We start from the raw sequence: 16,519 nt of genomic DNA, 5'->3' as shown, positions 1-16,519 counted from the left end.
TGTATGAATACTTTCGAGAGGCTCTGTACACTTGGTGACTTGCTTTGAGGTCCAAATTACCAGCCCGGACAGAAAGAGTTGAATAAATTTTGAGTTGAGTAAATTCAGTTTAGTGAGTTTGAAGTCAGCCATCTGAGCTTGATGATAATACAGTGCCAATAACATGAACCGCAGATATCAATCTGAGATCACTGCGGCTTACGTTGTTCAGGGAGGGGACACACTTTTGGAAGAGCATTTGCGGCTCATTGGATCAAGCACAAATCCTTTTAATGTTCAGTTTTAACAATGTCATGTGTTGTAAAAGTACGAAGTATGTAGCAGCAAACATGTTTTGTTCAAACCACTTTTGGTTCGAATTAGATTCGTGTGTGTTTGTAACGTAACGTGAACTCAACAAATACTGTGAGAATTCCTCGATGAAACTGTAGTTGGGTGTGGAGGTTGTTCTCAAGAAGTAAGATCCAAACTACAAACGTTTATGTTAGAAAAAAAAAACAGTCATCCCATTACAATAGATCAACATGTCATCACATACTTTACCCACAAAAAAAGTGATGTTTGACATATTGTTAATTTATACATCCTCTATGGATTTCATATACACATAGCTACATTTCTAAATTACAAATCCTCATTTAAAACTACCAATAAAAAAATCAGCCAGAACTTTAAAGGAACAGGCCACAGTTTTTCCATACTGAGATATGTTCTTACCTGAGCTTAGACGAGTTTATACGTACCTGTCTGGTCTTTGTGCCCGTGGAAGAGCTTGGTCGCTTCCAACTTCATCCTGTTTGGAGCTATAGGAACACATTGGACGAGGCCAAATGCTAACAACATCTTTGGTTGTTTTGCATGACTGAGGGCACACACAAAGACCAGACTGGTACGTATCAACTCGCATAAGCTCAGGTAAGAACATATCTCAGTATGGAAAATGGTGGCCTGTTCCTTTAAACACTTTTGAACAGTTCAACATTTTAACCTGACAGTGTCCAGTGTCACCCTGCAGTGTTGCTTTTTGTCAACAAGATGTATCGTTTTGTGTTTGTTTGTTTTTTAGCCTCCCCCTCACACGGCCGCGATGCCGCGTCGTAGCTCGCATCAGTTCAACTTGACATGGATGTATTACTGCATATAACTCATTATACAATATGTACTCAAAAAATCTATGAAAGCTTCAACTGTGTGAATATGTATCATGTATGGTCAACCGCTGCTTTAAATGACATTGCAGGAACCAAGGATTGCTTTAAATTTCTGTTTTATTATTCTATAATGAGATTTAGCTGATTTTAACCTGCTGTAGAGCCGACTACAAGGTTCGTTTTAAACAACTGACCACAAAAGAAATATTATATTTACTCTGGATTTTCTTAAGTAATGCTTTTCTAAAGAGTAAAACAATAATATAACAGTTAAAGAGTAAAACAATAATATCACAGTTAAAGAGTAAAACAATAATATCACAGTTAAAGAGTAAAACGATAACGTTTTTAACTATTTTCTGACATTATCAAATTATTTTTCCATAATCAATGAAGACTTATTTTAAATATAAACATATATTTTGCCTGGAGAAATGGTGAGTTATATCATTCTAATTAGGTGTTAAACAGTTTGCAGCCTTTAATCCATTGTTATTTCAGCAGGAGATTCAGATAGAGTTGTGGTTTTTTGCTGTTTGTTGGTGGAAGTGTCAACAGTTTGGACCCGGAAGGGGTTTAGGTATCACTTTAGATTAAAGTGTGCTCATTAAGTATTAATAAGCATTAGTAATCATTTTAGGGTTAGGGTAAGGGTTAAGGATTGGCTATGAATACGTTTATTATTAATGGCCTATTAGTATATCAACAGTGCAGTGTGTTAAACCTTTACAAGCATAATATTAATGCTTGTTAATACCTTATTAATACTTAAAGTGCACACCTTAATATGAAGCGTTACCGTGGTTTATCCCACCTTAACGTGGTGGAGGGGTTTGAGCACCCGAATGATCCTGGGGGCTCTGTTGTCGGGGGCTTCGTGCCCCTGGTGGGGTCTCCCAGAGCAATAAGTGACGGGTCAGACAAAGAGCGGTTCAGAAGCCCCTTATGAGAGACCAACAGGCCCAGTTAGAACCATGAGGCCGTCCTGTGGACCCACCACCTGCAGGAGGCAGGAGGAAGAAAATGGATGGATGGACCGTGGTTTATTGTTGCGTGTGACGTCACACTTAACAAACGAAAAGAGTTCATGATCGTGATGTCAAATCGCTAAGCATCATGGGATTAGCAGCAACAATAAACCAACAGAGATATTAAAATACTGGAGTTATTGTTCACATCAAAACACTGTGACACGGTGAGCTAGATGTATTTACCAGTTGTGACTCAACAGTTTCACAGCTTTTTTTCCCTCCACTTATTACACTGTTTTTAACTCATGTTAGTCTATGGAAAATGTTGCTAGCACCCGCAAACATGGCGGATCTCCATGGTAACAGAACTCTATAGTCCTAGCAATCCAGTTCCTCTATGATGGGAGAAAAGTGCAGTGTGCATTTCATCTACATTACAGTAAGTCCCCCTTTGCCCTCCCCTCGCATTCTCCTGTCTCTCAGGAGTTTGTTTGATCAAGACCTGTTCCGGCCTCCTCTGCTCCGTCTTCAACCTGCCCCGCGTCGCACCACACCTCTCCGAAACACGCACCGCCTTCACATGCCACTAAAGCTGCACACTCGGGTGGAAGAGGGAGGGGGAGGGGGCGAGGGGGTGTGTCGTCGGGCCCCCGTCCTGAAAGAGACCGACTCCTCCGGTGACGGGACAGAACTAGAGCAGGATCAGACGGGGAACGGGTGAGACCCATCGCAAAAAGGCTGCTCAGTGTGGGACGTCCCGGGAGAGATACTATGGCGTGCAGCTCCAGGCGGCAGGTGCTGCTGCTGCTGCTGCTCCTGACGCTGGCACTGGTGAGTGACCGATGTTTGGGGCTAAAGGAGATACATTGGGGAGGGGGGAGGGGGGGGGGAGGGGGGCGCAGTTGCACAATTGATGGCAAGAAGGTCCTGGGCCTCTCTGTGCGGGGTTTGCAGGTTCTTCCCGTGGCTGTGTATGTTGTCTCCAGGTGATTTGTGTCCTGCTACCTTTAAAAAACATGTGCAATAGGTTCAATAGATTCCCCTCTGGTTAAGGACTAGTAAATCAAACGATCTATTTATATTATTATTCTATTATTCATGCAAATAAGTCATGGATAATGTGACAAAAATGATCATTTGAAACCTTTTGAGTAACGGTATAGATTCTGGATATTTTGAAGCTAAAAATAAAATCAATTACGTATTCTATTTAGAGGAACTTTTGCATTTGGTGATTTGTATTTAATTACAGGATAAAGGACACCATGAGTCAGAATGTGCACTGAATACAAAAAGCTTTTGTTCAAAGTGATTTGCGCTCATCCTCCCACTTCAAACACAACGACAAATAGTAAATCAATGATGAAGCAACATTTGGAAACCTAACGCAGCTTTTATGACTTTATTTGACACATTTTGCAGAATCTATTGGAATAATGCCTAAGCCACAGCAGGGGCGGACTGGGACTGAAAAACAGCCCTGGACTCTGACCAGCCTGGCCCAAAATTAGCGTAAATGCGACACTTCCACAAAGACATGTTCAACCTCTTGCCCCCCGTATTAACCGAGAGCATTTTCTCCAGTTCGGCTTTACCCAAATCTAAAAGGCTTCTTGACTGGAGAGCAACACTGTAACGCCTCATTTGAAAGCTAAAATCTAGAAAAGTGATGGTAACTTTTTGTCGCTTCATCACTTTTTTTGGTCACTTTTTTGTTGCGTTTTTGTTGTTTGGTGTTGTGTTTTTGTCTCTTGTTTTTCGTTTTTTTTTCTCATGTTTTTGTTGTTTTTTCATCGATTTTTCATTGCTTTGTCGTCATGTTTTCGTCACATTTTGTTGCGTTTTTGTCACTTTTTTTGTTGCTTTTATGGCACATTTTTGTTCCGTTTTCGTCCTTGCTTTTGGATGGTTTTCTTTTAAGCTTTTAGATTTGGGTAAAGCTCGATTACGGCAGGGTGTGAGAGGTTAGGGAGGAAAGTGAGGGGCCCGACCGGAGGCCCCAGAGCCAGTGGCCCTTCTGTGCTCTTCCAGAATGTATATATATGACATATGGCCAGTCCGCAACTGAGCCACACTCAATAGAGGAAAACACCAGCATCTATTAGATTACAGATATCTTTATTGTACATAAAAAATGGCCAAACAAATGTGTGTTTAATGAGCGGCTCAGCTCTCCTAAGGCTTGACTGTAAACTTCACCGGGACCGGGATGTCTTCAGCTCGTCTCCATGGAGACTAAAGGGCGGCAGCCGCGCATGAGATGTATTTAGGTTCGGTCCTCATCCAAATCCATTCTTTGATTGTAAAAATAACTTGTCAATGTCGAGCTGGTCACACTACAAACAGTAAATATCAAGCATTGGCTTTAATGACTTGAATTGAGGAAATGTATCTTGTTTTGAGCGGTTTTCACTCATTTAGACACTTTTCCTGATCGGACCAAGTTTACTTTGCTTGTTTGAGGACATTTCAGACCAGTTCTAAAGTAAATCTCGCTTGAAATAAGAAAGTTAAATTGCCAATGAGATAAGACCAGTTTTCTTACCCCATTGGCAAAGAAAATGACCTGAAATAAGGACGAAACGTATCGAAACGAGTCAGAAACATCTCAGAACAAGTGAAATAATCTAAGACAAATGCCCAAGAACTTCTTAACTAGTCAAAACAACTAAAATTTGGATTATTATGCTCAAATTGAGATGTTTATACTGATGTTTATAATGACTTTTTGCAGTGCATGAGGAGCATGTTTTGTTTTGCTGGCAGCTATGATCCACAATGTGCCTTTAAAATGACGCTTCAGCTGTGCCGCTTCACAGGGTTTACACTAACACTAAAAAGTTACTCAAAGGGTCAAAAAGTCTAAGCAGCTCAGTCATAAAAACTTGTGCCGTCAAGTTTAGTTATACCCTTGCAGTACTTCATTTAAGCAGGTTCTTTGACGAGCGCGAGCAGCTTTCACACGAGAACAGTCAGTGCCTCGGGGTCACTGCTGACCCACTTAAAAAACATTTTTAACATGTATTTTCCAGATGTGGTAACTTTAATTTGCTAATATTGTCCAACTATCTAACCTGGTCATCGCCTTGCAAATCGACCGACCGACTGCCTGCACTTATAAGATGTCATGAGGTCATATTATGTTCACTGTTTTGAAGAATAAGGTCACGGAGCTGCTCTCATTTACAATCATTTCTTTATTTACCTTTCCATCAACAGCTATTTCATTAACCTATGCCCATGTTTCACCTTTAAAATGCTTTGTTCATATATTTCAAGCTTTCACATAACAAAGCAAATGTCTGTTCTTGTTTACTGCTGCCAATACTAGCATTTTGAACTATATATTCTACAGAACATGAGTCACTTTTGAGCGTGAAAGTGAGGATCTGGCACAGTTTGTTCCTTCACTGAGGGCGTGTGTTCCGTACGTTACCATTTCTCTCTCTGACAGCGGTTCGGACGCAGAGACATACGTGTGACCTCCGCACTCAGCAAACATTAGCCCCGTATTTAAACAGCAAACACTGAAGGGCATTAACACGCGCACTGGAGCTTGAACTTACGCGTATTGTGTGACTTCAAACACAGGTGCATTGAGGACTGACTGTTCAGGAGGAGGTTCTTGTACTTTCCTTTCCATCAGTGTTGTCTTGTTGGCACGTATACAGTGGTTTAATTTTAGATTTTGTCAGTAGAATCTTTTTGCGTGTTGGGATTAAGGCAAAAAAGAAAAAAAAAAGCTGGTTTAATGCTTGGCTGAGCTATCGGTGTTTGCTTTGAGGCTCCAATGAGTATTTAGTTATGGCCGGGTGCCTTTTGATAATCCTGAGTAAGTGTAAGGCTTAAGCTGTGCTGTTGTATTTCTCTACTGACTGTGGACATGACAGTATGACTTTCATCTGGTGGTGATTTTGCATATACACTGCAAAAAGTAATTAACTAGATCAGTATAAACATCTCAATTTGAGCATAATAATCCAAATTTTAGTTGTTTTGACTAGTTAAGAAGTTCTTAGGCATTTTTCCTAGATTATTTCACTTGTTCTGAGATGTTTCTGACTCGTTTCGACACATTTCGTCCTTATTTCAGGTCATTTTCTTTGCCAGTGGGGTAAGAAAATTGTTCTTATCTCATTGGCAATTTTACTTTCTTATTTCAAGCGAGATTTACCCTAGAACTGGTCTGAAATGTCCTCAAACAAGCAAAGTAAACTAGGTCCGATCAGGAAAAGTGTCTAAATGAGTAAAAACCGCTCAAAACAAGATACATTTCCTCAATTCAAGTCATTTAAGCCAATGCTTGATATTTACTTTTTGTAGTGTACATCCAAAACTGTAATCAGAAAAATGTATTTTTAGTTTGAACCTGTTTCTCTTAAAGCCACACCGTGTAGAATTTTACCCAACAAATAAAATTGAAATACAAGCATTTATTTTATAACAGATATTTTCATCATTGAAAAGTACCTCATAAACAGGGCCGTGGGAAGATATTTTAGCTAGGGGGTGCTGAGGGACAAAATTTACCCCCAAAACGCTTTTTCTGCACATATTTCCTATTCATTAATATTGCCTGCTGTTTCCAAACTATCCACCAGGGGGTGCTGCAGCCCCCTCAGCACCCTGGGTTCCCACGGCCTTGCTCATAAATGTACAAACAAACATTTATGAGGCTCACCCCTTCCAAGACATGACTGTAAACTTTACTCGGAGTGGGTACGTCTCCACCCCGTCTCCATGGAGTTGTGGCTGAAGTCAGTAGAATATGGGATTTAAACAGGTTAGTTTCTCATCCAAATCCATTCTTTTATTACACACTGCAGTAACAGCATTTTCTGTGTCATTAGGAGCATGTTTTGTTTTGCCGCAACAGCATAGCCCAAAATGCTACGCAGTGTACCTTTAAATCTGGGGATGAAGATGGGAATGAAATAACAAACAAATCCTTCGGCTCCGTCTCTACTACAATTAATAAATCGCTTTCCATGGAGATGCCGGACAACACCAGCTTTGTAATTTCCACACACACAAAAAAAAGATTTCACTAAAACCATCTCAGAGATTGGATACAACACTGCGTAACATTTTGGACTATACTGTAATGACCAGCTCAACACAGAAAATGCTGCAGCAGTGGGTAATCAAAGAACAGATTTGGATGAGAAAGTATTGAAAGCTCAAATTGTGCTGACTTTAGTCGACATCTCCAGGGAGACGAGCTGGAGACGTCCCCACTCCCGGTAAAGCTACAGTTATGTCTCAGGAGAGATGAGCCGCTCACAGCAAAAGCTGTTTGTACATTTGTGAGGTGTTTTTCAATGATGAAAATATCTGTCATAAAATAAATGCTTGTATTTCAGTTTTATTTATTGGGTAATATACTACGAAGTGTGGCTTTAATGTATCCTTTTCTAAAATAAAAAAAATGCACTGGGGAGCAGAGAGTAGAGCGGGTCGTCTTCTGCCTGGCTCTCTCTTTATCGTTTATTTTCATTTTTAATCACATAAAGCTAAAGTGGCGGCGCTTGAGGACATGTTGATGGAGTAAACTTAAAGAGAGTGTTTTGGAGGCTCTTAGTGCCAATTCTGCTTCCTGATTGGATGAGACACAGACGGATATTTATGAAATTTTCAATTAGAAAACACTACAGACCCTAACTTTAAAAACAAAGTAGGTTTTAATGAAAAAATACACAATTTTCATGTCACATTTGGTCTAGGTTGCGTCTACTTACTCCATGATTAGTTTTGGCTAATGTTAATGTTAATTGAACAACATAGTGCTGCCGTGAGTGACGAAACCTTGTCATTTCTCTGTGACGGTCGTGATTGGTTCAGTTCGGCCTCAGTCGCCAATCAGCAACTTGTTTACCGTGTGTGGCCACACCCACCGTCTTTCGTGCAGAAAAGAAGTGTGTGTGGTTTATCAGGCTAAGCCGTCTTGTGATCGGAGGATCGGCGGATCGAATCCCGCAGGTGCACACTGTCGTCATGTCCTTAGGCCTCAGGCACTTCACCCTCCTGGCCTCCAGCGTCTGCGTGCGCTGGAGTGTGAGTGCGAGTGTGAACGGGTGACTGGGTCCTTGGTGTAAAGCGCTTTGAAGGGTGCTATATAAATGTGACCACTTACTTTATTTTATTTAACCTCTTAACCCCAAACTGAAACGAGCACATTTTCTCCAGTTTGGCTTTACCCAAATCTAAAAGTTTAAAAGTAAAAAAGGCGTCAAAATACACTGCAAAAAGTGAATATCAAGCATTGGCTTAAATGACTTGAATTGAGGAAATGTATCTTGTTTTGAGCGGTTTTCACTCATTTAGACACTTTTCCTGATCGGACCAAGTTTACTGTGCTTGTTTGAGGACATTTCAGACCAGTTCTAGGGTAAATCTCGCTTGAAATAAGAAAGTAAAACTGCCAATGAGATAAGACCAATTTTCTGACCCCATTGGCAAAGAAAATGACCTGAAATAAGGACGAAATGTATCGAAACGAGTCAGAAACATCTCAGAACAAGTGAAATAATCTAGGACAAATGCCCAAGAACTTCTTAACTGGTCAAAACAACTAAAATTCGGATTATTGTGCTCAAATTGAGATGTTTATACTGATCTAGTTAATTACTTTTTGCAGTATAGTGACGAAAAAGCCACAAAAGTGCAACCAAAAAAGTGACAAAAACAACAACAAATGTGGCAGAAATGTGATGAGAAAGAACGTGAAAAAAGTGACGACAAAGCAGAAACAAGGCGAGGATTAAGATCCGTCAACATCGGTTTCTGTAGGTCTTAGCTTTCAAATGAGGCGTCACACTGGCCTATAGGCTGCTAGCTCCAATCGTGAAGCTTTTAGATTTGGGTAAAGCCGAAATGGAGAAAATGCGCTCGGTTAAGGCGGGTGATAAGAGGTAGGGCTGCTCAATTATTGGAAAAATAATAATCAGGATTATTTTAGTCATAATTGAACGATTATTTGTCGCCTCTAAAAAAAAATCTTAATTTTATTTATATATTTATTGATTAAAACAAATATTTTCTGTTTTCTGAACAGTCATAAAAGTACAAATGATTTCAAGCTTGCCTCGATTAAGGAGAGGTCTCTGTTTCACACCTGCCCCCTGATGGCCATCCCTCACACCTGCGCAAGTAAACCGAGCAGCGCGGCCTGATGACATCATCACACAGCGCCGTTTGTTTTTATGTCAGGCAAAAGCATGAGCCGTGGCACATGAAATACGAAGGGAAAATAATACCAGCGCCGTGAAATAATGCAAGTCTGATTTGCAAAAAAATAATAATTGTTTTTTTCCCCGATTATGCTAATGTTTTAATCGTTTAGTGTAATAATCGAAATTGTAATCGAATTTTGATTAATTGCACAGCCCTATAGAGGTTAATCAAGTTAATTATGGCCTTTGTAATGAATTAATGTGTGTGTGATGTGAAGCCTCTGATCATTTCAAACACTTCAAATACAATAGCAGTTTGATTTATGTCTTGGGGAAGGACAAAATAAACCGCTATTGTCTATTAAGTGTTTGAAATGATCACAGAGGCTTCACATCTCCACTGAGTATAGGTTAAAATGTAAGAAAATTACAAAGAAGCATCTAATACCTCCAAACAATATATACAACCCCTAAAAAGATGGTGCTAAAATGCGATTAATTGCGATTAATTCATTACAATGGTCATTTAATCTCTAATATATGTATAAACACTTCCATGTTTGTGTCGTAGGTGCTGCTGACGACTGAAGCAGCCAGAGGAAGAGCGAAGAAGAGGAGGAAGAGAGAATGGGTCATCCCTCCGACGAAGCTGAAAGAGAACAATGACTACTCAAAAAAGGAGTACATCGCAAAGGTCTGACATTGTGCTTTCTGTGGAGCAATTGCTGTAATGTGGAAAAGTGCTTCGTTTGTAAATGAATGTGGACGTGAGGCTTTTCGAAGTAGTGCAAATATCAGAGGTCAAACATGATGATCCCGTGCATTGCTTTGCTCTCTTGTCGTCTTCCCCTGGCTCACCACAAACCTTAGGCGAATGTGTAATTACTATGTGACTCACTGAGTTCATTACATGGTGACTGTTTAATTTATGGCTTAGCTTTATAAATCAGTAGTTGTTTCCATTATGCTGCCAAATGGATCAATGCCACACAGTATGTAAATCTCATGAACAACCACAATAAAAGTCCTGCTGGCATTAGAGCCACTGTATGAAAGGATCTGTCACGACATGTTATCGACTCCTCTCTCACACCGTATACAAGGCCAAGTTTGATCTACATATTTGAATTGTGCAGTCTTGTCTCCGTGTGATGTCGCGCCAAAAATAGGTCGAGCAAAAAGTTTCAATCGTTTTAATTACTGCGCCCGTGATGTGTCGGCTCTGCAGCAGTGAGAACAACAACAATGAAATGAATAAAAAGTAAAGAAACTGGAGGTCAGGGCCGATACAATACTGCCTATTGGCCGAGCGAGCACAAGTAAAAGCCGTTATCTCCAAAAGTGATAGAGACTTCCCGTTTGTTGCATTGGAAAGAGCGCAGTCAGGGCTTTAAAACGAGCCCTCCCACAAGTTAGGCTTCAGGGGGACAGAGAAACATTGCGGTGAACATTGGTTGGCTACAAGTTTGTTAAATAAGTTTCACTAAACCTCAGTCAATATGGACATGTCATTTTGAAATACAGAATCTGGAGAATTCACTCGCCAAGTTAGTTTTTATCACCGCTCGATGTCTTAAAGCAGTACTAAGTAACATGTTTACCTTAAAAAGGGGGCATTATGCTTTTTTCAATCACATAGCACCAGTCTATATCACACTACAATGATGACCAAACCTTCTGTTGGTCTGTAAATGCAGTAAATTAGAAAAACTGCCTTGTATAAAATGTCTCTCTCAAAATGGCTGTAGTGAATGTCTTGAAATAGGCCTCTGTCTCTTTAAGAACCTCTGACTCTTTCCGACACGCCCCCTCCACACGCTGTCTGTGGCATCAGTGGGGAGGGGGTTCTGCTGAGGAGCACTGGTTGGTTACTCGGCTGGTGACGAAAGCTCGGAGGCGTCTCCAGGAGGTGGGGGCGTTCCTAGGAGGACTCAGGCAAACCTATCCCTAAAATGGCCGCCATCAGAGTTTTTACAGATTACTCAAAAATACGTGAATGTGCCAAGGCAACACTTCAGGCATGTTTTTAATGAGTGAATGACATAATAACATGATGTAAAGCTTGAAAAAGTCCATTTTGCATAACACCCCCCCCTTTTAAAAATCCTTTCCTAGTACCTGTGGGGGTAATACAAGTGTCTATGGGATGATTGGAGGGTCTTTCATCTCCCCCTGGTGTCTCTGGCCAGAAAACCATGCTTCCAACTTGACTGCAACCGGACCGGAGCCACCAATACACACTAATAGAATCATGAAGAAGAAGCTAACATGCTAACGGGCAAAGCTAACTGCGGGCTAACGTCACTTAAACAGTATTTACAGCCAAGTTTGAGTGAAAAAAAATATTTCCATTGTATAATTGGATGTACAATATCCCTCTGTCCCTTCGCCTTTTCTGTCAGCGTAGTATTTACTCTCCAAGACAATTAATAAGTTTAAAAAATCGCAACTTGCTGCGACACCTGCAGTTGCGCTTATGGCCTCTAGGGGCAAGAGTTACTTAGCACTGCTTTAAGGCGTAGTCACTTCCATCTTGCCACAGGGAAGCTTTCGGGCGAGCTCAAGTAAGTGAGTGATCAGCACGAACACAAATCCTCTCATCTCGCTGAAATCTCGACGGTTTGGTGTGTCATAACTACATCTCTGGCGTTTATAACAAACCAAACCGTTTGAAAATCGGTAGAAAATTGAGCAATTTATGGTTATTTGAAAAGTACATGCACCATAAAACACTGTGTTACGAGTGAGCGAGCTCCCTGTGGCAAGATGGCCGCCACGTGCAGACGTCAGCCTCCATTGGTCAGCAGCGCGTACGAGACATCTAGGCTTTATTATATGATATCTATTCACCTTATTCCGCCCCGTCCACTTTTGCCACTTTTTGCTCTTTCTCTGCACTTCCGTTGTACAGACACTTTCGGTCGAGCGCGAAGCCCGTTCATTTAAACGGAGAACGAGGGAAAATATTCTCCGCTCAAATCTGATGTTTAGTCGATTGATTTGTGTAAAATGGCCAATGTTCATTCGCACCAACATGTCAACACTGCACCGTCCGCTTTGTTTTCGTGTAGTGACTGATTTTATGTGGACTTCTCCAGTCCCATCTTAAAAGGAATAGGCCACCGTTTTTACATACTGAGATATGTTCTTACCTTAGCTTTGACGAGTTCTTCAGGAACTGTCTGATCTTCACCCGTGCCTTCAATCACGTAAACACAGCGCAGACGGCGTTAGCATTTAGCCTCTCCCCCTCCCCTCTATAGCTCCAAAACTGGTCAAGATAGAAGCTACCAAGCTCTTCCACATTTTCCCTATTTAAATATGGTTACCTGAAGTGTTCCACTACATCTCTCTTGATGACACACAACATTGTCAAGTCATTATCTTATGAGAGCCTCTAGTACCCATTTAATTACTTAGATCAAACTGATATCTCTGTTTTTAGCCTGGCATCGTTAACCTTCCCATTCGCTTCCCTCTCAGATCCGCTCAGACACAGACAAAGAAATGAAAGTGGAGTACTACCTGACCGGGGCAGGTGCTGACAAACCTCCATTTAACCTGTTTATGGTGGACCCTGAGACTGGCTTTGTGCGGGTCACTGCGGAGTCGTTGGACCGAGAGAAATATCCTTCCTACAATGTAAGTTTTACCCTGCAACCTGTCGCGAGAACTTAATAAAAAAAATTCCAGCACCTCTCCAACTTCAACTTCAAAAACAGCATGTCAAAGATTTCGAGTGCCCGTGTGAACTCTGTGATGTCGGAATGATTGGGATCTGATTTGTGTTGCAGCTGACAGGGTTGGCCAGGTTTATGAATGGCAGTAAGGCAGAGGATGACATACCTCTGACAATATTTATCTTGGATGAAAACGACAACCCGCCGAAATTTGAGCTGCACACCGGAAACATCACTGAAATGAGCACTAAAGGTACTGACACACGCAGTAGCCTATGTTACAGCCTGTGATTTTATGACAATTTCAACAACTTTTAATAATAATAATAATGCATTGGTTTTATATAACGCTTTTCTAGACACCCAAAGACGCTTTACATTGCGCTATTCATTCACACTATTGTAGCCACAGCTGCCCTGGAGTAGACTGACGGAAGCGAGGCAACCAGTCTGCGCCATCGGCCCCTCCGACCACCACCACTCACTCACGCACTGCATTCTCTAGGCTTCCTGGTGTTACTAAACGGTCTCCCATCCAAGTCCTGCCAGGCCCTTCCCTGCTTAGCTTCCAAGGTCTGACGGGATTGGGCAGAGCAAAGGCGGTGTGGCCACAATACCACCTTTGCAGCAAGGTGTTTTATCACCTTGCTGCATTGCAAACAGTAATCTTGAAATAAATCAATTTGTCCTTGATTTGAGTGACTAATTTCAAGAAATCTGTCCATGGGGATAAGACTTTCAGGATTTTTGACATAGGGTCTCATTTCCTAGTTATCCAGAGTGTTGCTGATTTCTGGAGATATTTTTTTTGTAATTCATGCAGTTCTTATATTTGAAGATTTTCGTGGTGCTAGGCTAGTGCAAGGCAAGCGCATTTCTATGGTATCAGCTAGCCTGCATTAAAAACAGCCTGACCCGCTCCACAGTGCACCTGAGGCAAATCACTGATAACTCCAGACTAACCATATAAATGTCTGTGTCGATTGAATCATTTTTGGAATATAACTGACCTGCATCACATGAATGATCGTATTTTGAGGGACTATTTTCTATCAGATCACTCCGCCGCTGCGTAGCTTATACAACCCACGAAACTGATGCTGCTCAAATATAAGGTATTTTAAATGCAATATGGTTCAAATTACTCTATGGACACAAACATTTATATGGTTAGTCTGGTGTTATAAGTGATTGGCATTAGGTGCTCTGTAGAGTGTGTCACACTGTTTTTAATGGAGGCTCGCTGATGTCGTAGAAATGCGCTAGCCTTGCACTAGCCTAGCGCAACGAAACTCTTCAAACATAAGAACTGCATGAATTATAAAAAGAATATCTCCAGAAATCAGCAACACTCTGGATAACTAGGAAATGAGGCCCTATGTCAAAAATCCTGAAAAATCCCTTTAAATTAAGAAAAAGCTTTTTATTTTAAGAAAATTGTTGCAATAAAATATTCTTTTTTAAATTCAAGATTACGTTTTGCAGTGCCGTACATCCCTGGTTACTCCCTGACTTTGGCTGTATCGATATCAACATTGCGACGACTTGTATCTGTTACTCCTCACTGAAGGAAAACTGAGCCTGGAGCCAAAAGGAAAGCAATGAAAGTCATCCAAAAGATGCTCCCTAAGTTCAATTTCATATCAATTACTTTATTTACGTCCAGAGAATTGGAACCTTTGTGTTTCATATTCAAAACACCAGGCTGTCGCTGTAAAACATGTCAACGATCAACCATGTGAAGGAAAAGAGTGTGTGTGTTTTTCAGGGACAGTAGTGATGACGCTGGAGGGCAAAGACGATGACGAGGCAGGGATGATCAACTCTGAGCTGCACTACACCATCCTCAGCCAGGAGCCCGAGACAGCGGAGCCGATGTTCGAACTCGATGCCAAAACTGGAGTAGTGACAGTCAGAGAGACAGATGTACTGGACAGAGAGGTCAGACATGAACACCAACACACCACTGATACAGTGTTCCCAACAAACTAATGCCATAGTTTGTCAAATCTGTACACACGGCTTAAAGTAGTTATAACAAATTCAATTTCAGCTTTGGTACTGATGAAAAATGAACTGTAAAATATGATCTTGCTGAAAGACATGAGTATTTGAGATACCTTTCAACAAAAGTTTTATGTTTCAATACAAAGAGTTGAGTATAATTTTTTCGTTTTTTGGTTAGGGTTAGGGTTAGTAATTTTATGTTTAAATATTTGGGCTAATCTGCCTTTGTGTTGACAAAATATTTTGAATGTTGTGTCCAGGAGTTTGACTTCTATAAGCTGGTGATCGAGGTCAAAGATATGGCAGGGGGAGTGGGTGCCCTCTCATGCAACGGCACCGTGGAGATCCAGGTCCTGGACATCAACGACAATGCGCCGGTGTTAGAAAAGACTGCGGTGAGTTTGGATTTCGTTTAGGCCTTTCTAAAGAATCTGATACCGTGTTAAGTGAGAATCTATGATTGAGTCTTGCAGAAGTAATCCGGCAACAGTCAAATCACTTGCACAGAGGTTAGGCGAGTGATGTCATGGCATAGCAACAGCACGGCAATACAATAGGGTTGTGCCAACATCACGATGGAGAGCCACGCCCCCTCCTGTCAGAAACACGCACTGATCTTCTGTGGGCCTTGTAAACCTGCAAACTTTGCAGGGATTGCACTGTAAATTAAATCACCGATATAACTAATATGCACGCTAGTGTCAGTACCTGCCAGAAGCCATGATGTGTTAGCCGTAATTATTAACGTAAAGACGCAGCTGCTCTGTTTCTGACGCGCGGGGCTCTCTCTTTCTCTGCAGCTCAGAGTTTAACAGCACATGGTTTTGCTTTGCTTTTCTGCGTACGGAAACTTAAACCGTTTTAAAATGACGAGATGGCTCTCACATCGGAGCTAGCTGAGCGCGCGGATTATTCTCACGAAGGACCGAGAGAGGAAAGAGAGAGGAGAGAGAAAGAGGCGGTGCAGGAGTTAAGAGGTTACGGACCGGGCGGCGCGTGGAGCGGCTTCAAAAATGTAGCTACGTCCCGTTCACCCACTGTTTCTTAAACATTACGTTAGAACTGAGCAAAAGCAAAAAATAAGCTCCGGTCTACATTTGTATTAGAGTGATAAGAGCCTTGGTATTGAGGAGTTGACGCTCTCAATACGTCGTTCTCCTCTCAGACTTTACGCACGAGTTTTAACACATTTCTTTTGCAAAACTCATGTTCCGTGACTCTGTTCAAATCATGTTAAGTTTAGATCCATTTATCCTGCAATCTCACATTTTCCTAACATACATAGTAATATGCAGCATATATATAGGCTATGTAAATGTCTTTAAAAAAAATGCTTATAATGAGAAATGGACGATATCATCGTCCATCACGATGGTTTACTGTAAACATCGTCAACGGCCAATTAAGGGAACATCGCCCAACCCTACAATAGAATCAGAAAAGTGAATGAGCATAGAAATACAGTCATCAGAGTGTGTTGCTGCAAATGCACACTTTCCCGTACTTTTCCTGTACTTGTCGTTTAGTAATAATAATGA

At 41.2% G+C, this 16,519-nt stretch overlaps 2 protein-coding genes across 2 annotated transcripts in view; both read left to right on the top strand.

The window, feature by feature from the left end:
* The window catches only part of LOC306977237 (desmoglein-2-like protein), a gene marked incomplete at its 3' end in the record, with an annotated part of 43,963 nt that extends 41,120 nt beyond the window's left edge, over positions 1–2,843 (top strand). Inside the window, exon 17 of the mRNA XM_079575445.1 lies at positions 2,606–2,843. Coding sequence (XP_079431571.1) covers positions 2,606–2,843 — 238 coding nt within the window. The remainder of the gene's footprint in view (positions 1–2,605) is intronic.
* Position 2,844: 1 nt separating this feature from the next.
* LOC306977236 (uncharacterized protein) overlaps positions 2,845–16,519 on the top strand; it is a 28,408-nt gene continuing 14,733 nt past the window's right edge. The window contains exons 1-6 of the mRNA XM_079575444.1: positions 2,845–2,953; positions 9,866–9,988; positions 12,778–12,936; positions 13,089–13,227; positions 14,743–14,915; positions 15,242–15,376. Coding sequence (XP_079431570.1) covers positions 2,894–2,953; positions 9,866–9,988; positions 12,778–12,936; positions 13,089–13,227; positions 14,743–14,915; positions 15,242–15,376 — 789 coding nt within the window. The 5' untranslated portion in view covers positions 2,845–2,893. The remainder of the gene's footprint in view (positions 2,954–9,865; positions 9,989–12,777; positions 12,937–13,088; positions 13,228–14,742; positions 14,916–15,241; positions 15,377–16,519) is intronic.

The sequence above is a fragment of the Gobius niger genome (genome assembly GCF_951799975.1).
Source record: "Gobius niger genome assembly, chromosome: 17".
Taxonomy (NCBI): Eukaryota; Metazoa; Chordata; class Actinopteri; order Gobiiformes; family Gobiidae; genus Gobius; species Gobius niger.
This window is presented reverse-complemented; position numbering and strand designations above follow the sequence as displayed.